This window comes from Halichoerus grypus, chromosome 15, assembly GCF_964656455.1.
Source record: "Halichoerus grypus chromosome 15, mHalGry1.hap1.1, whole genome shotgun sequence".
In the NCBI taxonomy this organism is placed as follows: Eukaryota; Metazoa; Chordata; class Mammalia; order Carnivora; family Phocidae; genus Halichoerus; species Halichoerus grypus.
Genome location: NC_135726.1, coordinates 42,566,476 through 42,589,764, shown reverse-complemented (window position 1 = coordinate 42,589,764; position 23,289 = coordinate 42,566,476). Strand labels below are relative to the sequence as shown.

General features: G+C 45.9%; 1 protein-coding gene across 5 annotated transcripts in view; it reads left to right on the top strand.

The window, feature by feature from the left end:
• Positions 1-15,247, top strand: part of CEP89 (centrosomal protein 89) — a 75,686-nt gene extending 60,439 nt beyond the window's left edge. For all 5 annotated transcript variants that reach the window (XM_078063801.1, XM_078063800.1, XM_078063802.1 and 2 more), the window contains 3 exons: positions 4,657-4,746; positions 9,474-9,643; positions 14,923-15,247. In XM_078063801.1, the coding sequence (XP_077919927.1) occupies positions 4,657-4,746; positions 9,474-9,643; positions 14,923-15,079 (417 nt within the window). In that variant the 3' untranslated portion in view covers positions 15,080-15,247. The remainder of the gene's footprint in view (positions 1-4,656; positions 4,747-9,473; positions 9,644-14,922) is intronic.
• The last annotated feature ends 8,042 nt before the right edge of the window (positions 15,248-23,289 follow it).

The window sequence follows — 23,289 nt, the reverse complement described above, 5'->3', positions numbered from 1 at the left end:
AGATTATCTAATTTGCTGGCATATAGTTGTTCGTAATATGTTCTTATAATTGTTTGTATTTCTTTGGTGTTGGTTGTGATCTCTCCTCTTTCATTCATGATTTTATTTATTTGGGTCATTTTTCTTTTTGATAAGTCTGGCCAGGGGTTTATCAATCTTATTAATTCTTTCAAAGAACCAGCTCGTAGTTTTGTTGATCTGTTTACTCTTCTTTTGGTTTCTGTTTCATTGATTTCTGCTCTGATCTTTACTATTTCTCTTCTCCTGCTGGTTAGGCTTTATTTGCTGTTCTTTCTCCAGCTCCTTTAGGTGTAGCGTTAGGTTGTGTATTTGAGACCTTTCTTGTTTCTTGAGAAAGGCTTGTATTGCTATATACTTTCCTCTTAGGACTGCCTTTGCTGCATCCCAAAGATTTTGAACAGTTGTGTTTTCATTTTCATTTGTTTCCATGAATTTTTTTTTCTTTTTTTTTTAAGATTTTATTTATTTATTTGAGATAGAGAGAATGAAAGAGAGAGCACACGAGAGGGGGGAGGGTCAGAGGGAGAAGCAGACTCCCTGCCGAGCAGGGAGCCTGATGCGGGACTCGATCCAGGGACTCCAGGATCATGACCTGAGCCGAAGGCAGTCGCTTAACCAACTGAGCCACCCAGGCACCCTGTTTCCATGAATTTTTTAAATTCTTCTTTAACTTCCTGGTTGACCCATTCATTCTTTAGTAGGATGCTCTTTAGCCTCCACATATTTGAGTTCTTTCTGACTTTCCTTTTGTGATTGAGTTCTAGTTTCAAAGCATTGTGGTCTGAAAATATGCAGGGAATGATCCTAATCTTTTGGTACCGGTTGAGACCTGATTTGTGACCTAGGATGTGATCTATTCTGGAGAATGTTCCATGGGCACTAGAGAAGAATGTGTATTCTGTTGCTTTGGGATGGAATGTTCTGAATATATCTGTGAAGTCCATTTGGTCCAGTGTGTCATTTAAAGTCTTTATTTCCTTGTTGATCTTTTGCTTAGATGATCTGTCCATTTCCATGAGGGGAGTGTTAAAGTCCCCTACTATTATTGTATTGTTGTCAATGTGTTTCTTTGATTTTGTTATTAATTGGCTTATATAATTGGCTGCTCCCATGTTAGGGGCATAGATATTTACAACTGTTAGATCTTCTTGTTGGATAGTCCCTTCAAGTATGATATAGTGCCCTTCCTCATCTCTTATTATAGTCTTTGGCTTAAAATCTAATTTGTCTGATATAAGGATTGCCACCCCAGCTTTCTTTTGATGTCCATTAGCATGGTAAATAGTTTTCCACCCCCTCACTTTCAAACTGGAGGCATCTTTGGGTCTAAAATGAGTCTCTTGCAGACAGCATATCGATGGGTCTTGTTTTTTTATCCAATCTGGTACCCTGTGTCTTTTGATTGGGGCATTTAGCCCATTTACATTCAGGGGTAACTGTTGAAAGATATGAATTTAGTGCTATCGTATTGCCTGTAAGGTGACTTTTACTGTATATTGTCTGTGTTCCTTTCTGGTCCATGTTACTTTTAGGCTCTCTCTTTGCTTAGAGGACCCCTTTCAGTATTTCTTGTAGGGCTGGTTTGGTGTTTGCAGATTCTTTTAGTTTTTGTTTGTCCTGGAAGCTTTTTATCTCTCCTATTTTCAGTGACAGCCTAGCTGGATATAGTAGTCTTGGCTGCATATTTTTCTCATTTAGTACTCTGAATATATCCTGCCAGTCCTTTCTGGCCTGCCAGGTCTCTGTGGATAGGTCTGTTGCCAGTCTAATGTTTCTACCATTGTAAGTTACAGACCTCTTGTCCCAAGCTGCTTTCAGGATTTTCTCTTTGTCTCTGAGACTTGTAAGTTTTACCATTAGATGTCGGAGTGTTGACCTATTTTTATTGATTTCAAGGGGGGTTCTCTGTGCCTCCTGGATTTTGATGCCTGTTTCCTTCCCCAAATTAGGGAAGTTCTCTCCTATAATTTGCTCCAATATACCTTCTGCCCCTCTCTCTCTTTCTTCTTCTTCTGAGATCCCAATTATTCTAATATTGTTTCGTCTTATGGTATCACTTATCTCTTGAATTCTGCCCTTGTGATCCAGTAGTTGTTTATCTTTCTTTTTCTCAGCTTCTTTTTTCTCCATCATTTGGTCTTCTATATCACCAATTCTCTCTTCTGCCTCATTTATTCTAGCAGTTAGAGCCTCCATTTTTTATTGCACCTCATTAATAGCCTTTTTGATTTCGACTTGGTTAGATTTTAGTTATTTCTCCAGAAAGGGTTTCTCTAATATCTTCCATGCTTTTTTCAAGCCCAGCTAGTATCTTTATAATCATCATTCTGAACTCTAGTTCTGACATCTTACTAATGTCCATATTGATTAGGTCCCTGGCAGTCGGTACTGCCCCTTGTTCTTTTTTTTTGAGGTGAGTGTTTCCGTCTTGTCGTTTTGTCCAGAGGAGAATAGATGAATGAGAGAACAAAATGCTAACAGGGTAACAACGACCCCAGAAAAATATACACTAAACAAATCAGAAGAGACCTGAAACCAGGGGAAAAGAAAGGGAAAGAAAGAAAAAAGAAAAAAAAATATGATCACATATGATTAGGCTGGTGCATAGATCAGTGCCATACAGTAGATTTTGGGTGTATTTTGGTCTGTTAGAAGAAACTGCCTCCCAAAATTTAAAGAAAAAAAAACTTATGTATGTACAAAAATAAGGGTAAATATGATGAAGGGATGGAATATGACTGTAAAGATGAAAATTATAGAAGATTTTATAAAAGGAATTGATAAGATAAGAAGTTGGTTGAAAAAAGAAAGAAGAGAAATTTAAAAAAATAAAAAGAGAGAGAATGTGATCAGGCAGAAGACTAGAACAAAGCCATGCACGAGAGATTTAGGGTATATTTTGGTCTGTTAGAAGAAACTGTATCCCAAAATTTTAAAGAGAGAACAACATATATATATATATATATATATATATATATATATATACCAAAAATAAGGTTAACTACAATGAACAGATAGAATATGACTCTAAAAATGAAAAATAAGATTTTTTAAAAAGCGATTGATAAGATGTTGGTTGAAAAAGGGAAAAAGAAAAATTAAAGAAAAAAAGAAGACAGTTAAAAAAAAAAATTAACTTTGAAAGACTAAAGAATCATGGGAAAAAAGCCATGGATTCTATGTGCAGTATTCCCCTAGCACTGGAGTTCTGCCGTTCTCATTGATCGGTAAACTTGGTCTTGGCTGGCGGTTCTTGCTGATCTTCTGGGGGAGGGGCCTGTTGCCGTGGTTCCCAAATGTCTTTGCCGGAGGCGGAATTGCCCCGCCCTTGCCGGGTCTGGGCTAAGTAATCTGCTCAGGTTTGCTCTTGGGAACTTTTGTTCCCTGCAAGCTTTCCCTACAGCTTTGGAGGATGAGAGTGAGAATGGCGGCCTCCCAATCTCCTCCCCGGAGGAGCCAAGAACTCGGGGCCCCACTCCTTAGTGAGCCCCCAGAGAAAAGCAGTCAGTCACTCCCGTCTCCCCGGTCTCTGGCCGCACTCTGTGCTCACCCGGCCTGTGACCGTGCATTTCTATCTCTGGCACCCGACCCCATGTGGAGTCTCCAAACCCAGCAGATCCCTGCGGTGCACTTCCACGCCGCTTCTCCCCGGGGGAGGAAGGGGAGTCTCCCCAGATCTGTTGCTTGTTGGGTCCCTGCTGGAAGAGCAGTGGCCCGACTGCCTCGGATCACGGTTTATGGCAACCCCAAGCTGAGAGCCTGCTCCTCGGCTCTGTCTCTGCAGCTGGCTTCCCCACTCCGATACCTGGGAGCTCTGCCGCACTCAGGCACCCCCGGTCTTTCTGTGACCCCGAGGGTCCTGAGACCACACTGTCCCAGCGAGGGTTCCACCCCCTGCTTAGCCACTGGAGCGACATCCCTCAGCAGAGCTGACTTCTAAAAGTTCTGATTTTGTGCTCCGCTGCTCTATCACTTGCCAGAAGCGGCCGACGGAGGCCCCTTCCCCCGCCGTCTATCCTCCCGAATATCGCCTCTGATTCACTTCTCCGCATGTCCTACCTTCCAGAAAGTGGTCGCTTTTCTGTTCAGAGAGTTGCGGCTATTCTTTTCTTCAATCTCCTGTTGAGTTTGTAGATGTTCAGAATGGTTTGATCCCTATCCAGCTGAATTCCTGGGACCAGACAAAATCCAGGTCTTCTACTCCTCCACCATCTTGCTCCTCCCCTCCGTTATCCTTAGTTTTGTAATTATTCAAGTAGTCAAGCTAAAAGTTTATTTGCATCTTTGCACTTGTTCCTTGGATACGATTGAAGGAATGCTATATTCCACAAGCATAGAGAAGTGTGTCCGAAGCCCTTACAGTACATTCCCCTTGTTTGGGGGGCTCGATCTTCTGTTGGTGCCCAGGAGGGGCACCCAGCCTGCCATTCTGGGTTCTTGCCCCTCCTCAGCTATTGGCCCAAGTTCTGTCCACATCTCTCACACAGGGAGTGGGGGCAGGCAGGGTGGTGGGCTGGGAGGAGTGGCAGAATAGAGATTACTTGGGAGGAATAATGTTCTTTGCAGAAGAATTATTATCTTAATTTTTCTGTTAAACCAAAAGCCCATTATTTTTCTTTTCACTTTTCTCCTTAGGCTAAATGTTTAGAAAGTGAGAAGCATGGAGTTCTCAACAAAATCACAGAAGGCAATATTCGCTTGGGAAGGTTAAAAGAAAAAATCAAGGTAAGTGGCCATTAGCCTCAGAGGTGCCGTTTTCAAATGGAAACAGCGCCTTACTGGGGTCAGACTTCCATGTTTAAAAAAATGATTCATGTTGCGTGTATGTATCACACTAATCATCCACAGGGTAAAGCAGTATTGCTTATAGCACCAATCCACTCATTAAATAAACCGGCTTATCTGCATAATAAGATACCATGCAGCTGTTTAAAAGAAAAAAAATTGTGATGGAAAAATCTCCAGGCTCTATCCTGAAGTTAGCCCAACATTCGTTGGTTCAGTAAGGGAACAGGGTTAACCCGCTCCTCTCTAGCTTAATCCTAACTGCACCCTCCAGTTTCTCTGCCCAAGGAAACTATTGTCAGGGTACCAACTCTCCTCCCCTAGGCCACCTCCCTCACCTGACCTCTCATCCCCCCGCCATCTGTATTCTGACTACTGGCATCCACCGCCTTACCAGCCAGACTGACTTCTCTGGAGCAGGAGCAGGGGTGCGGGTGGGCTAGAGGCCTGTGTGGGAGGCAGGGAACCTGTGGGTTTTGAAAGGGAAGGTCCGTGAGGGCATGTAGCTCTAGCGTGGGGAATAAGATCTAGGACCTCTGCTAGATGATGATGAAAAGAGCCTGACACATGGAGAAATAGATTGATGACATTTACTATGTTGGGAAATTAACAAACTAAGACCAACGAAACATTGACTGGCTCTGTGTACATAAGTGTGGTACTGGGTGAACAGCAAGCAGGTGTATGTATGTATGTATGTAAATATGTTATGCCTTTGTTTTGTTTTAGGGAACATAAGTCCTAAATTGTTTATTTTTTAAAAGTTAAATAAAATTTAACTTCTAATTGCTAAGAATTAGCAATTAACCTAATGCAAAGAATAGACTTTTTCCCCCCAGTGTTTCATGAATATTGCCTAAGTAACACAAATACCAAGTTTTTGAAAGCCACACAGCCTATTCATCATGAATTTTCAAGTGGTACAGACTGAGATGCTCCCTGAGGGGCTTTCTGGTTTCCAGTAGGGTCTGCCACATGCAACGTCCCTGAGCTACCCTTACCCTGTTCTGGATTCTGCCTGGGTCTGGGCCTTCCCCAAGGAAGATCACCGCCATCTAACTAAATTCAGAGAAGACTAGCGTACCCTCCAGCACATCACTGTTCTCATTTATAGTGGGCAGTGGCCTTTGAGGTGAGGGCTGTTCCCACCACAGGTCCAGTGAACTCATTCCTTCTGTGGGGCAGAGCAGCTCCATTCCTGTTCCCAAATGTGGGCTTTTAGGCATGATGCTATTTGAAGAAAGGGTTGCTTTGCTAAAAGGAAAGTTGAAAATGCTGCATTCGTCCTCCACCCAGAACTCAGGGCAGCTGATCCTGTGGCTTCAGGTGGTAGGAATGATTTAATTGAACCAGATAGCTTTTGGAGTTGTGTTGACTTCTAAAATGTCATCAGAGATTCCTTGCAGACATAGTAGTTTTCTGGGAATTTTATTTCTGATAGTTTTAAAGTCAGTGAGGATATGGTAAGTTTAATCTTCAAGTACACTTAGTTACAATCTAACTAGGTAGGATAAAGAAAAAGAAATCCATATCTAGATAGGGGTGCCTGGGTGGCTTAGTTGAGTGTCCAACTCTTGGTTTCAGCTCAGGTTGTGATCTTGGGGTCATGGGATCAAGCCCTGCATCAGGCTCCTCGCTCAGCGCAGAGTCTGCTCATCCCTTTCCCTCTGCTCCCCCAGCTTTCTCTCTCTCTCTCTCAAATAAATAAATAAATAAAATCTGAAAAAAAAAAAAAAGATAAAGAAAACGTTGGACACCCAGGCAAAAGGCCAAGACATAAGAAAAAGAAAACCATGTTGGCATCACACTTCTCCACAGCAATACTGAATGCCAGAGAGCAGTGCAATGACTTCTATAAATATTCGATGAAACAGAGTGTGAGCCAAGGATGTCTCCATCCAACCAAGCTACTCTTCAGACAGTTTTGACCATGTAAAAACTCCGGGCACAGTTTTTCCATAAATCTCACCTGAAGATTAATCAACTTGAGTTCAGCCAATCAAGAAACAATTGGGCAAATTTCAGAAAAGTAGTGAGCAAAGGATATATTTAATTGGGAACTAAGACTTCAGTGAGGCAGGGATAAGGCTGATGGAATAAAATGTAAATGTTTTTTGACAATGTGGAATTAATACAACTAAGGAAAAACTGATAGGTCAACAAGGTAGGAAAGTTGAAAGTAGAACAAACTAGCTGATGGCTTCATATGTCATAACTAAGAGTTCCAAGGATATCATTTCAAGCTGAAAAATCAAGTAGGAGGAGCTTAAACATATTTAAGTAGGGCCAGAAAAGGTTGTTGTGAGCTAACATTATGTTACTTTTGATAAATGAGAGGACTAAGGACATGTAATATAAAGGCATGAGAATAAAAATCACCACAAGAATCAAGAGAGATCCATTCCTAAATAGTAGAATTACAACAGTGAAAAGAACAGAGAAAATGGACTACATTAAGTCTTTAAAAATGTATGAAGATAAAACAAAGTAACAAAATTGAGACCAAACAAATATAAATGAACTTAATTCACCCATTAAAAGAAAACAGATTGATAATGAAGCAAATGGTATTCCATGATAGAGCCAAGAGACAGTCTGAAACAAAGTGCATTAGAAAGCTGAAGAGTAAAAGGATGAGTAAAGATAATCAGATTTATGCAAACAGAAAGCAAATTTGCAATCTTTACATGTGCTGAGATAAAGTTCAGGCCAAAAGCACTAAATGAAACAAAAAAAAGGAGGAGACTTCATGTTAAAGACTGAAATCAATAGTATATAGTAGCTACAAATATCTGTGCACTAAATAAACACAGCAAATCTATAAACTATAGGACATACAAAGGGAAATGGAAACATGGTAATAATAGGAGCTTTAATCTTCTCTTGGTCCAAGACAGATCAAGAAATTAAACAAAAGTAACTAAGGTTATAGAAGATTTAAGGTAATCTATAAGGTTTATTTATGTGTGTTTATATATGTGTGTGTGTGTGTGTGTGTGTGTGTTTATATATATAATGATTGATTGTAGATTGGCTCAAAAAATAATCAACCCCTAGGGGGCGCCTGGGTGGCTCAGTCGTTAAGCGTCTGCCTTCAGCTCAGGTCATGATCCCAGGGTCCTGGGATCGAGCCCCACATCGGGCTCCATGCTCCGCAGGAAGCCTGCTTCTCCCTCTCTCACTCCCACTGCTTGTGTTCCCTCTCTCACTGTGTCTGTCTCTGTCAAATAAATAAATAAAATCTTAAAAAAATAAAATAAAATAATCAACCCCTAGAGTAGAAATAAGGCACATTTGTTGACCAAAAAGATGAAAACCAGAAATTAATAAACAATCAGAAAGCAAAAGAAATATTCTTTTACCTGGAAATGTAAAAACCATGAGGTAAACCAATTCTTGGGTCAGAGGGAATATATAAACTGTCAGTTTCTAAATGGAATTGATACATCAGTTAGAATGGCTAAAATTAACAAGACAGGAAACAGCAAATGTTGTTAAGGATGTGGAGAAAGGGGAACCCTCTTACACTGTTGGTGGGAATGCAAAGTGGTGCAGCCACTCTGGAAAACAGTATGGAGGTTCCTTAAGACGTTAAAAATAGAACTACCCTGTGACCCAATTGCACTACTAGGTTTTTACCCCAAAGATACAGATGTAGTGAAAAGAAGGGGCACATGCACCCCAATGTTCATAGAAGCAATGTCCGTAATAACCAAACTATGGAAGGAGATGAGATGCCCTTCAACAGATGAATGGATAAAGAAGATGTGGTTCTTATATACAGTGGAATATTAGCTGTTAGAAAGGATGAATACCTACCATTTTCATCGACATGGTTGGAACTGGAGGGGATTACGCTAAGTGAAATAAGTCAAGCAGAGAAAGACAATTATCATATGGTTTCATTCATATGTGGAACATAAGGAATAGCACAGAGGACCACAGGGGAAGGGAGGGAAAACTGAATGGGGAGAAATCAGAGAGGGAGACAAACCATGAGAGACTCTGGACTAATAAACAGAATTGAATCTGTGTCAAGTACAAATTAGAATCTGTAGAACACTAGTTTTAGAAATGCTCAGAGCGGGGCGCCTGGGTGGCTCAATCGTTAAGCGTCTGCCTTCGGCTCAGGTCATGATCCCAGGGTCCTGGGATCGAGCCCCGCATCGGGCTCCCTGCTCAGCGGGAAGCCTGCTTCTTCCTCTCCCATTCCCCCTGCTTGTGTTCCTGCTCTTGCTATCTGTCTGTCAAATAAATAAATAAAATCTTTAAAAAAAAAAAAAAAAACTCAGAGGGAAGTCATACCTTAAATGCTATCCAGTAAAAATGTAGAAGGAAGATAAATGAATCAAGCTTTTATCTCTGTCATCTGTTTACCAATAGAGTGTGACAGACCTTGCTAGGTTGGTCTGTTTTTATTTGTAGCATATAAAAAACTAGGCATGATACAAATTAGAAATTTGGTTTTATTATACTTGATATTCTTTTTTTTACTTTCTATGACTTTTATGATCCAGACTTGCCCTCCCAGATCAGACTTCTGCAAGGTTTACTCATCATCTCAGTGGGCTCTGATAGCCCATATGGGGAGGGTACGCATCCGGGAAGCCATCCCCTGGGCCGCGGGCAGCATCCCCTCGCTCACACAGGGCCTCCTCCTCCCCCAGGGGTACAAGAAGCAGGCGGCACTGAAAGTGGATGACATCAGTCACCGCCTGACAGAGCAGCAGGAAGACTTCGCTAGCAAGACAGCTCAGTACCAGCAAGAGATGAGGCACCTCCATCGGGTGCTGCAGGACAAGCAGGATGTCCTGGACCAGGCACTGCAGCAGAACAGGTAGGGCCACCCCAGCCCCATAGAGGATGTTAATTTTGAATGTTTGCTAGAATTTTCCAGCAAAACCCTCTGGACCCGTTCTGTTTATTTTTTACATTTAAGTTTTATCTGAATGTAATATTGGTCCTAATTCTTATTTGCTCATTTTCTTTTTAAAATTTTCCCCCAGCAATTGACATACAGGATTGTGTAAGTTGAAGGTGTATAATGTGATGATTTGATACATGAATATCTTGTGAAATGATTGCCACCTCAAGGTTAGTTAACACCTCTCTCATCTTACCCAGTTCCCATTTTGTTGTGGTGCTGGTGACGGTGCAGCGGTTAGGGTGGGAACATTGAAGATCCGCTCCCTTAGCAACTTTCAAGTATACAACAGTGGTGTTAACACTCACCATGCTGTGCTCCTCATTTCCCTTAATCCCCCCTGTAGAACTCCCATTGTTTGAATATTGGACTTCTTAAATCAACCCGGGCCTCTAATTGTCCTTCCCTCTTTTCTCCTCTCGTTGATGCTTTTGTTTTATTCCATTTTCTTGGGAGACTTTTTATTTTTGATTAAATGTCTTATTTCTGCTTTTTCTTTTTTTTCATTTCTGAGGATTTTAAAATCTCTGATCATTCCCTTCTTGTAAGATCATAGTCATAAGATGATGGGTGCATTATGTTTTCTGTGCATGTAAGTACTAAATCAGTTACACTTTACCCTTTAAATATAGGCTAGAGGAAGTGTTGCCAGTGTATTAAAAACATTGGGGAATGTCACATGCTCCATGAAGGTGAACTTGGTGGTCCTTCGTACTTAACTCTGCCTTTTCATAATGGCTGTGCTTTGACAGACTGGAATGTAAACTGATGCATGCAGAAGAATCGTAATACGCTTATGGGATTTCTTCAGGTTATAGAAGGATCCATATATTTGATGTCATGCAGAATGCAGATATCTGTTTTCCATCAGCCAGATGCTTCTTTTTTTTTTTTTTAAGATTTTATTTATTTATTTGTCAGACACAGAGCATGAGCAGGGGGAGTGGCAGGCAGAGAGAGAAGCAGGCTCCCCGCTGAGCAAGGAGCCCGATGCCCAGGACCCTGGGATCATGACTTGAGCCGAAGGCAGCTGCTTAACTGACTGAGCCACCCAGGCTCCCCAGCCAGATGCTTCTTAAATGCAAGGCAGGATTAAGTCTTATCTATCATGGTTATCATGGTTTCTGTAGTCACAGAAGTTCTTACCACCATAAACAGCTACTATGTAAAAAGTTGGGCTAATACCAAATTTCTTGCCAGATAGGAGGTTTAGAATCACAATAATAAAATGGCATTTTGTTTTTCATTTTCTCCCTTATTCCACTATCTGTCCTTAAATCGTTTGAAAGTTATGCACACTATTTCTATACTTTCAGTGGTTACCCTTAAAATTTTACAATGAATATTTAACATTAAAAAATCTAAGTTTAGGGACGCCTGGGTAGCCCAGTTGGTTAGGCCACCGACTCTTGATTTCAGCTCAGGTTTCAATCTCAGGGTTGTGAGTTCAAGCCCTGCGTTGGGCTACAAAAAAAAAAAAAAAATCTGAATTTAATCAGCATGTCTACATTTCTTCCCCTCAGTGCAAGATCTAATGCTCTTATCTAATTCTTTTCCCCCTCAGTTTATATGATGTCGTCTAGTGTCATTAGGTAGATAAAAGTGAAGAACAAAGATCTATTTCATATCATTATCTTTAGCCCCCCCAAATTAAATGTTACTAGTTTCTATATAGTTCTTTATTTTGATTTACCCACAGGTACCAATTTCTTTACTTACTGATTATTATAAACAAGACAACAGGCCCAAAATGGGCCTCACATATGCTAGCCCCACATCACCAAACCAAGACTTGACTTAATTACAGTTTTGGCTCCTCCAGAAAGGGAATCTTAAACTAGTTAGTCAAGAATTGTGTGGTCAATGCTACTTAGGTCATATGCCTGGGAGACCCTTTGCCATCCCCTAAGGGAAAGTAACTTTGCAATAACCAACCCACTTTTGCTGAATATATCTTCCTTATTCCTGCTTCCTTCTGCCTATAAAAGTTTTTCATTTTGTACAGCTCCTCGGAGCTCGTTTCTCTCTGCTAGATGGGATGCTGCCCAATTCAAGTTGAGTTTTGCTCAAATAAACTTAAAATTTTCTTATTTCCTCAGTTTATCTTTTAACATATCCTCTCTTACATCTCAGACCTTATTTCTCAAATTAGTTTCTTTCTTCCTAAAATATATTATTTAGAAGTCTCTTTAGTAAGAGTCTGTTGGGAGTAAGCTTTCTGTTTATCTGGAAATGTCTGTATTTTTCCTTGATCCTTGTAAGATAATTTTTGCTGGCTACAGAATTTTACTTTGACAGTCTTCTTCTCTCAGCATATTCTACTATCTTCTCTGTTTGAGAAGTCTGTTTTGACGAGTCAAAAGACAAGTCTCTGACAAGCCTTTTGTCATTTTTTTAAATAACTGACACAGGGGTGCCTGGGGGCTCAGTTGGTTAAGTGTCCCACTCTTGATTTCAGCTCAGGTCATGATCTCAGGGTCATGAGTCTGAGCCCTGCGTCGGGCTCTGTGCTCAGTGCAGAGTCTGCTTGAGATTCTCTCTCCCTCTTCCACTTGTGTGCTGTCTCTCTAAAATAAATAAATAAAATCTTAAAAAAAGATCTCCTCTGTCTCTTGTATTCTGCAATTTAATTGGTGTGTGATTAACTGTACTTATCTACTTGGTGTAAGTTATTCTCTATATCTGTGATCTTGTGTCTTTCATTAGTCTAGAAAATTCTCATCTCTTAAAATAAGCCATTATCTCTTAAAATAAATTATTTCCCCTTATTCTTTCTAAGCTCCTTCTGGAGCTCAGATTAAATGTATGTTAGACTTTCCATGTGCCTTTTAAATTTTCCATCTTTTTTCTGGTCCACATTCTGGGTAATTTCTTCTGCTCAGTATTCCTGTTTATTAATTCTGTCTTCAGCTCTGTTCAATGTACTGTTTAACCCAGCCACTGAGTTTTTTATATCAACAACAGTGTAGTTCATTTTCAGTTCTATTTGGTTCTTTTGAAAATCTGCCTAGTCGTTTTTAAAATAAATTCTTGGTCTTTGTTTATTTTAAATACATCTTTTATTTCTTTTAACATTTCATTTGTAGTTATTTTTTCAATATCTGAAATTTGGGGGAGTTTAAATGTTTTTTTTTTTTTTTTTTTGACTCTTGCTCTGTGTGGCTTGTTTCTTTCTACATACAGTAACTTTTTAACTATGAATGCATATATGGTTGAATTTAATCTGTAGAATCCTGAGGTTCTGGATTAAGGATGTTTTTCTCCAGAGAAGATTTGCATTTGCTTCTCTTTGGTGCAAGAGAATATTTCCAACCTGGAGCCACTTTAATTTCATTATTAATTTTAAAAATACACTATAGTAATGTTTTTTTAAAAACATACAAAAAGACTTTTAAAAGTCTTTTAAAAATGCTTTTATTACATTTGTTATATATTATGTATTATTATATTTAAAAATGCTATTATTACATTTATAGTGTATAACTCCTTAATATCCGGTATTTTTCTGCACTGCATTCAGAGTGATTTCTTCTGCTCTATATTACAGTTTGCTAATTCTCTCTTCAGTTGTGTCCAGTGTACTATTTAACCCATCCATTGAGCTTTTCCCCTGATTGTCTCTAAAATGGCTGTTCACTCCACACAGGTGCTGGGGATGCCCAATCATGGGGAACAATGTAAATTCAAACTCCAGATCCATTTGAGAACAAGCTGGTGGCTACAGCTCCCTAGGAGACACTTAGCCTCTCAGAGCAGGTTTCTTTTGAAGATCGGCAGGTTTTCTACCCAGCCTTGCTTTCTTTAAGGGCCCTTCATGTGCCTCCACTTACCTGCCCAATTGTGGAACACGCAGTTAGTTCAGAGTGTTTCTGGGAAGAAGGGGGAGAAACGTGGATATGAGTGAGCCCTGGGGTTTTCTGTCCCACCCAGTTTGCATGGGCCCAACACCTAGTCTCCATTCTACAAAAATGTGGGTTTCTGGCACGGACTTTTCTCCTTAAAGCAATAAGCAACACTCTGTTCCCTTCCTGTGTGCTTTCAGTTTAGTCTTTATTTCTTTCTGCCCTTAGAGATTTCCTATTCTTGTTTTGAGTTTGGCTATGCATAGCTCATGATTGCTGTAATTTATCAAACATCTAGGTGTTTTGTGCCAGAAAAGAGAAATTTGGAGATTTTTTTAAAATATAGTTTAATTAAATAGCACCCAACATCCAGTGGGCATTAGGGGGGCTTGGAAGGAAGCAACAGTTCACAAGAGAAGTGACACTGGACAAGTGGGCATGTCGCTGGCCTCCCTGAATCTCATTGTCTTCCTCCTTAAACAGCAGTGCTCAGCCCACTTGGTAGTCCAGTTTCTAGTATCTTCCATAACCACCTGGCCATGTCTGTGAAGGAGCCAGCCTCCCCACCATGCCCTCCTGCATGAGGCCTGCTCTTCCCCCCAGGCTGAGGCTGGTCTTTCTGTCCCCCTCACTCTCCCATGGGGTCCACCATCCTGTAAGGTGGTAGCTGGTACCCTGGTCTGTTCCCCCAGCAGACCACGGCCCTGTGAGGACATGGATACCTTGTCGGCCCAGTTTCCTCAGCACTCCACATGGTACCCGTCACAGAGTCCTTGGTACCCTTTCCTTTACTCGTACATCTTGGTTCTCTCTGGGTGCTCACTCCCAGCATGTGGTCTATCTAGGCCAGTCTTTTCTGCATCCTCGGTTATGAGCCCCATTCCGCACAGTCCCCTCCTCACCCCCAGACTAACTCTTTATGTCCGGGCCCCTCATTGGCTGCGCAGATGGGTGTTATGAGAGGTGCCTGATGTTGGCCAGGTCACAGCGGGGGCAGGTAGAGGGGACATGGAGAGGCTTGCAGGGTTCATGCTGTGTGGGCGCTCACAGCGGGGCCGTTGTGCTGTATGTAGGTCAGCCACTGCAGGGACTGTATTTTATTCTTATACATGTTAATTCTTTAGAGAACAAAGGTCCAAAATAAAGGAAAAGGCAAAACTCAGTATTTTTTTCTGTTTCTAGGTCACCTCAGCATTTCATTCAACCCTGGGAGCCTTTGCCTCAGAACCCAAGCACCATGGGATCTGTTCTCTGACATTAAGCATTCCTTCCTTTGAATTCTGGCTACTTTGAGAAATATTTTTCTCATTGTGCTATTTTAAACTTTTCCTTTTTGTGTGTATTTCTCAGAGAAATGGAAGGCGAGCTTGAGGTGGTTTGGCAGTCTACCTCCCAGGAAAACCAAAGAATCCGAGAGTTGCTGCAGGCCGCGCTGCAGAGGCCCGGTGTGTGTGACGGCCCTGGGGAGGTGCGCTGGGCGGCCGCAGCTCCGGCGACTGCGACATGAAGCCGCCTCCCGCCGCCCGCCACAGCCCGCGTGACTGGGGCCCTGGCCCAGAGCTCTGCCTTCGCTGGGACTGGGAGGCACAGGGGAAGGGCCCACTCCCACTTTCCGCTGCAGCGTTTCTCCTCATCAGGGCAAGGTAGAAATAAATTGTCGCAGAAATTTAATCCATTTTTTTAACATTTTGCTTTATTTGACTCATACAGTGCTGAGCTGTATTTTTGCCTACTGGCTGCCTCGCCACAGAGCCAGGCCCTGTGAGACGCATTGCTCAGGGTGCCAGGGGACCCGAGGAGCTGGCCTGGCTCTGGGCATCTAGATCTGCAGCCGGGAGAGTGCTGGAGGGAGCAGGCGGTGGGACGGAGCGCTCACGCGGCGGGGTAGGTGCGTGAGGTCAGCTGGACACGTCCAGCGCTGAGCTGACCCTGTCATTCACTCTGGGTGCCGTTTTGGCATGTGGTAAAAGATAGGTGCTAGCACTCACACCCCAGTTAGTTACACAAACTCTGCTCTGCCCCGTCTTCCTGCCCTTCTTTATCCTCCTGGAAAGGCAACTTTTCTGGGGCCACCTAGCACCAAGGTGGGGTCCCTGCCCCAGTCCCACCGAGAAGGATGCCGGGGGCCGGGGTTCTGCTCCTCTCCGCCACCTCCTCAGGCAGGTGACCCCAGCCTCTCAGGACCATCCCCTGGCACTTCCTGGTGCCACTGCCGGCCACCCAGGGCTGCTTGTCCCTGGCATGCTGGAAGAACGTGGGACATCAGGCTGCACGGGACCCTGAGAGTGGTGTGGAGGGCAGAATCCCGGAACACAGCCTTTTACAGGCCCTTCCCAGTGCAGCCCGGCCTCAGTGCGGGTGCAGGCCAGCCCTGGGCCCTGGTCGGGTGCGAAAGTTACACGCCTGAGCTCTGATTGCTAGTTAGGAGTTGAGATAGAAGATCACAGTTGTTTTACGTTTTATTCAACTTGTTCAACAGTTCAACGATTCTAATTTATTTTCATTTGACCAGAGGTAGGGCAACACACCGGGATTTCAAACTCCCTATCATCTCCCTCGGAGGTGACCTAGCAAACAGCTTCGATGTTATTTCCAGGGAACCCAGCAGCTCTCTGGCAGCGTGTAAACAGGCTGCAAGGCCCCAGCACCCCCGTGAGTCTCTCACCTTCCAGCCGTCTGCTTGGAGGGTGGCTTGTCGTGGGAACCCTGCTCTTGTCACATACGTAGAGAGCCACTTTTGTCATTCCTGGCTTTGTCCCACCTTCTGTGAGAACATTTTGTTCCCTGGAGAAGTGAACGTTTGTACATTTCTGCCTTAAGTTATTACATGTTACAAACATACTTGGCAAGTTTGGTGACCCCTGGACCTCGTCACAGCCAGGCAGGGGTGGGGTCGTGCAGCACTTGGGCTCTGCCAGCCTCCCGCTAGTTTGCTGTCTGCATGTGGCAGGTGGGCTCAGAGTCCAGGGTGTGAAGGAGGGCCAGGCAGGCAAAGCGGCGAGAGACAAGGCTGCTGAGGGGCCCAGGGACTGAACTTCGATGCTTCGTGGGGGAACTGGAATGCCCTGGGCCTTACCGGATGGGCAGGGTTTCAGGAGCTGGAGACGGGCAGAGAGGGCTGTGTGGGCCGGGGCAAGAACTCAGGAGCCGCAGGAGGGGCGTTCGGGCTGGAGGTTGGGGTGGGTGGGGAGGCCAGACTGGCCCCGGGAAAGCCCGGACTGCTGTGAGGGTCTCCTGTAGGAGCCTGTAGGGCTTCATCCTGCAGGTGCCAATCGGAGCAGGAGCGGGGCCATTCCTGCTTGGTCCTGGGGAATCTGTATATGGCTCTAGAATGGTCCCGATCAGGCGAACAGTTATAAAACGGGCCCCAGGAGCCCTGCTGCCTTTGGTATTAGTCCGGGGCAATTCCGGCCCGGGTGCAGAGAGGCTGGGGCCCAGCAGGGATGTGGCTGTGAGCTTGAGGGGACAGCAGGCGAGGAGCTGCCCTCAGTTTTCCGGTCGATCTGCACAGAGGGTCGGCGGGGGTGGGTCGGAAGTGGCTCCCACCCCTCAGGCTCCGAGAAGAGGGGGAGAGGCCACCCTTTCCCAGCAGCTTCTCTCTGTGGAGATCCGTGGGGCCTCCCACTCTGAGGAGAGGAGGAAATCCTGAATTGTGTTTCTTTCAGTGCAGTTTATTTAGTCAGCAAATATACACGGAGTGCTTATCTCTGCACGGTGTCGAGAACAGTAGCAGTGACAAAGGCAGACACAGTTACAGAGCCTGCTAGGTGCTTGGAAGAAAACAGGACTGCAAAATGGCCTCATCACCTTCATGGCTGCTGTGGGACCTACAGGGTGGACCCCGTGCAGAACATTCAAAAACCTCATTGTACGGAAGCACAGTCATGATCTGATCCTTCAAAACAAAAAATAGTATTTCCCAGGAACAGCCCAGAACGTTCTCTCTTCCTCCCATCTCCCAATGCCCTGCCCCGCTATCTTGCGGGAAAGCTCGCCTGATCAGTCTCTAGGTACCCTGCTAGCTCCTTTATCTCCGAATTCCCAAGTGATGGTTCGTGCTGGGCCGTGCGATCCCAAGCCGCTTCACAAGAAGTGCGTCCGGACTCTGTGAAGGGCCGATCTCTGCTTGCAGGAAGGCGAGCCAGGGACTCGGAGCCACATAAGAAATGTCATTTCTCTGGGGAGCATGAAAGAGAGTCCGGGGGAGAGAAGTTCATGAAAGGCTGTGGGTAGGAGGTAACATTTCAGTGGGCATTAGATGCGGAGTTGGATTTCCCCAGAAGAAAATTCTGTAAAGAAAGACGAGGCCTCGGTAGGTGCAGATGCACTTAGGGAAGATGAGGTCAGACTGGAGTAGGGTTGGTGTTTCATGCCAGATGACTGGTGCCCTTAAAAAAGACAACTGTGTGAGGACGGAGACACCCAGGGAGGACGCCATGTGACAACAGCCAGGGTTGGAGAGACGTAGCTGTAGGCCAAGGACGATAGCTGGGCGTGCTCGCAACCCCGGAAGCTAGGAAGAGGCTGTGAAGGACCACCTCCTGGGTTTCAGAGGGAGCACGGCCCGTGCCCACACCTGGAGTTTGGACTTCTAGCCTCCAGAACCAAGGTGAGAGATCTATTGGTTTTGGAGCCAAAAGAGAAGAAAGCAGGACAAGCCCCCAGATCCGTGGGTCTCCAGAACAAGCAGGGTCTCCGTGCAGTGACAGGAAATCTTCTGTATGTGCTGGAGCGCAAGGGGGTGAGAACACACCTTTTCAACTGAATACACTTTAAAAGGTAATCTAACTATAGATCGAGGACTTCTGATGAAAATCTCGCCCCCAAATTGGGATGTGCCGTAAACCTAAAACATACCCCAGATTCTGAAGATTTACTATGAAAAGAAGAATGTGAAATATCTCACCAATGATTTTTATACTGGTTATATGTTGATAGCATTTTGGATGTGTTGGGTGAAATAAAATCTGTTATGAAAATTGATAATTTTACCTGTTTTTGTTTCTACTTTTTGAAAGTGGCCACTGGAAAAATTTAAACTACATATGTGACTCACAGTATACTTCTCTTGGACAGTTGTGTATGGACCTAAATGTGAAAGGCAAAACTAAGCTTCTAGATAGGTCATGACTTTGGGTCAGGGAAGGATTGCTTTCTTTCTTTTTTATTTTTTTTTATGATTTTATTTATTTATTTATTTTAGAGAGAGAACGAGGGGGAGGGGCAGAGGGAGAGAGAGAATCTCCAGCCGACTCCCTGCTGAGCATGGAGTCCAACACAGGGTTCCATCTCAAGACCTTGAGATCATGACCTGAGCCAAAACCAAGAGCCCGACACTCGACTGACTGAGCCACCCAGGCGCCCCCACGGAAGGATTTCTTAAAGAAGACCCGGAAAGCTCTAACCACAGAGGAAAGTAACACATTTGACAGCAATACAATTAAGGAAGAGCTCTTCCCCTGAGGGGAAGGACAAGCCACACGGAGCTGACAGAGGCCTTTGGTCCAGAAAGCATGAAGGAGGCCAGGAAGCAGAAGACAGCCCAAGAGAAAACGGGGAGAGGCGCGCACGGGCATTTCGAAGGAGTAACATAAATAAGTACATGAAGAGGAGACAGGGAAACCACAAGGACACCCATTGAACCCATCAAAAATATTGAGTGTCTGACAAAGCCAACCAAGCCAGTTTGAGGAACAGTACAAGCATGGTCAGAGCATGCTGTCCATACAGCCCCCGCACGGAAACACCGAAAATGCCCTTGAAGCGGGGGATGGGGGGGCCCCTGGCAGAATGAAACACCCACATCAACAGGAGCCCTTCCCCGGCTGTGGTACCGACACAGTGATGCGCTTGTGTCATGTTCAGAACCATGCAAAGCCGGGCAGTGTGTTCTCTGGGGACAGACGTGTGTGGTGGAAACACCAGAGAAAGTCACAGAAGGAAAACGCAGCTCCCGCAGACTCGGGAGGCACCAGAGCGGCTGTTCCTTGGGCTCAGGAATCTGTGCCTGGGCATTTACTGTTTTTACAACATAATGGAGACATCAGGTGACCTTTCTTGTATGTGCCCTTAAAGAATGAGTCGGAATTTGCATAGTAAAAGAATTCCAGTAAAGTTTTGGGAAAGTGGGACAATAAGACTGCAGATGGAGGGCAAATTGCGGAGCCACATGGCCACACAGCGCTGGGAGAAGCGGGTGGCGCTGAGGACTCAGGCAGGGAGCCCTGGAGGGTGGTGTCTGTCTCTGCGGAAGTGAAAGAGCAGAGTGGATGCTGGGACAGCCCCTTGGCTATGGTCCCAGGAGGGAGGGTGGAGGGGTTCCAGACTCTGGAAGCAGGAGGGGGAACACATGAGGAGGAGGGAGGCTTCCAGAGGCTTGGGGACCACGAAGGCACTTTCACTGGGGACACACAGGGCCGCTCGCCCCACTTGGTCGGCTGTGTGCCTCTCTCCAGTGAAAGTGCCCCAGAAGCTGAGCGACCTCCACGCCCCGGGTGGGGCAAGGAGGAAAGCGGGCAAGGGCGTGAATAACACAGGCCACGGAGGGCAGTGGACAGCTAGTGAAACCCCTGCCCCTGGTATTGCCCTGCTCAGATGCAGCCACTTCCCCTTCACCAAGTCCTGGATGACACCATAGCCCTGGCCAGGAAGGCGGCTCCGCGTTCAGTCCGGCCTCTGGGGCTTCCTTGGAGCCTTGTGGCACTGGGAAGAAAGAGGCCAGGCTGGTTGCCCACTCCATGGTGGGGGGCAGCCTGTGACCCAGTCCCCGTTCCACCCGCCCCTCTCTGTCCTGGGGTTGGGGCACCCACAGAGCGGGGCCCTCCTGAGGTTCTGCAGGGACCCTGCCTGCTCCTTGGGGGAGATGTTTCTCATTGCACGTGGGGCCAGGACGCACGCAGGTTCGCACAGTGGAGCCAGCAGAAATGGGCAGAACAGGGCAGGAGCGGAAGCAGGGAGAGAGATGCGTGGATTCCAGAGATTGGAGACTGGACCCTGGGGTTAGCCAGAGCCTGCAAGCCTCCCCCGGAGTGAGTGAGTGAGTGAACTCGAGGCGTGGGGGGGTAGGGGGGAGGGAGCAGTTCCCAGCAGCCAGGGCTTGTGAGCTGTGTGGCACAGGTCCACTTCCCCTCAGCAGGGAGGGGACTGTCACCTCCTTGATTCCTCAAGCAGCTGGGCTCAGAGGGCGGGGATTCCCTCCCTCCAGGAGGACACACACACACCTAGATATTCCTAGATGTAAGGTCTGGGTCGCTCCGGGCGGCCTCTCTGTTCGACACAGGCTTCCCATTAGCAGCAAAAACCCCTCAAGTGTCCCACATCTAAACGAGAAACCACTCCGGGACCCCTCACACTCCGCATCCTGTCTCCGTGGAGAGCCTGAGCCCTGGCACGCTGCTGTGCTCCAGCCTGCTGCTGGGAACATTTGTACACAGGTTTTTGTGTGGACGTGTTTTCATTCTTTTTGGGTAAATACCTAGGGCTGGATTTGCTGCATCACGGGAGTTCCTGTATGTCTAACCAGGTAACGTATCTCAGGCCCATAAGGACAAATACTGCATGGCTCCACTTATGTGATGTACTTAGTCCAATTCAGAGACAGAAATTAGGATCTGCGGTGAAGGAGCAAACGGGGAGTTAGTGTTTAAAGGAGTGAGTGAATTCCTGTGTTACTTGTTTTATGGCGAGACTGTAAATCCTTGACATTTTAAAGACTCTGCACATTCCACTGACTCTTTACAAGTTCTTCTGCCCCAAATCCAGGTAGTTGGTGAGCACCTGGCTATATGGTCTTTGTGGTCCCCCAAAGACTCTGAACCATTACCAGCTGCAGCGGGAAGGAATATGAGACCACGTGACCTTAGGAACTGAAGAAAGTTCCACAACTTGAAAGCACGTCTGGAGCAAGTTTGAGTGGTAAAGGCAGGTCCAGCATCTGTGTGAGGGTTTGACCCTTCCTCTGAGGAGGAAGGTGAAGCAGAGGAGGACAAGAGAGCAAGAGGCTGTGGAGAATAGAGACGGTAAGATGCAGATGGTGTTCATAAATAATGCTGCAAGCACCTTTGCAATGGGAAAAAGCACAGTTTGAAAGTGAGGGTCAAGAGCTTTAGCTGAAGCTTAAGAAGTAAGAGAGTTGTATGAAAGAAAAAAAAAAACCCTGCAACTTCCCAGGAAGTGTGCTCTGAGAGGGCCTAGGTTGCAGTGGGGCGAAACTTCAGCCCTGTGGTGGAAGAACTGGATGCCTAAGGAGCCAAAGGTCTCCGAGAATTCACGGCTGGGGTGGGGGTGTTAAATCCAGATTATTTTCCTTGAGGGCAGAAAAAGACTTATGCTAATTTGGTTGAACACTCACTCTGCCAGGGCAAAACAAAAAAGAAGCAACAGCTTTATGAAAGGAAGAGCTCACCAAGGACCCCAAATTCACTGAAGTATATTTCTGACCCTTAACAAAGGAGCCACATGCCCAGATGTTCCAAACTCAGCACCTGGCAGAGGCCCCAGGAGACCAGGGGATCCACAGAAGTTTAAGGCTAACTTTCGGTGATCCCTACCATTGCAGGAGGGGCGTGTGCGGGTGCTAGGCCCACCTACGGATACTTACAGATTTGGATCTGGACGCCTGGGGAGAGGCTGAGTCACCTGCAGTCACAGGGCTGGCTCCAGGCAACACCCTCCCACCCACCTCCCAACCCTGCCCTCCTCACGTGACTTCTTTTAGACCATCAGCCCTTTGGAGGCAACTTTGACCCAGGGAGGATTCCGCAGTGTTTTGCAGATATAGACGCACCGGCAACTAGTTTGCGTACTGCTGTATTAGCAAAGACTTTAGGGAATGACACAAACAAACCTGTGAGCAGGTTTGGGGGCAGCAGGTCCCACCCTGCAGGGCCTCTGGCCTCCAGCTCAGAGGGGGATGAGCCTGCATGGAAGCGCTGGGCATGGTGGGCAGGGGAGCACCGACTCTGAGACTGAGGGTCCCCACGTTCTTCAGGTGGCTTTAAGAAACAAGCCTGAGGAACCCGCCCGCCCACAGTGCCCCCAGTGCCACCACCCGTGGCTTGCCTGGCTCTTTCCTGTGACCCTTGATCTCTTTTGGATATCTGAGATGCTGTCAGATTTATCCCAATGCAAAACAACCGGAGGGGTGGTTTTGATAACAGTACAATGCTCCTGGCGGGGGTGGGGGTGGGGTGGGGGGTTCTCCATCCAGAGAAAGACCTTATCTGAGACAAGGGATTAGAGCTGCCACCTGAGTCAGCCTTCATGGGGAGGGGGGGTCTGTGGGGGGGTCTGTCCCCAGCCCCTCCTAGCACATCCGGAGCTCTGTGGCCTTCACATGCTTCATTATCTCTGGGGCCTCAGTTTCCCCATCAGGTAAGGGAGAGTGTGCAACCCGTTTTCTGCCGCACAGTCAGGTGAGCACAGACTGGGCTACAGGAACAGCAATACCCCCAAAGGGAATTGCCCCGGGGCCGGAGCGGCAGGTGCATTGGCACAGGCACCCAGGTGAGGCCTCAGGGCCGGGTTGGTGAGTTGCCAAACTCTTCTGCCCAGGCAGTGGTGCTGGAACCCAGTCACTGCCCGAGGGGAGCCGGAAAGACTTGCCCACCCTCCTGCGGGCTTGGCCAGAGCCAGGAGGGACGAAGGCACCCACCCTGACCAGCGGTTCCTCCTTGCACCGCCTGCCTGGGGCTGTAAATCTAACCTATTAAGGCAATA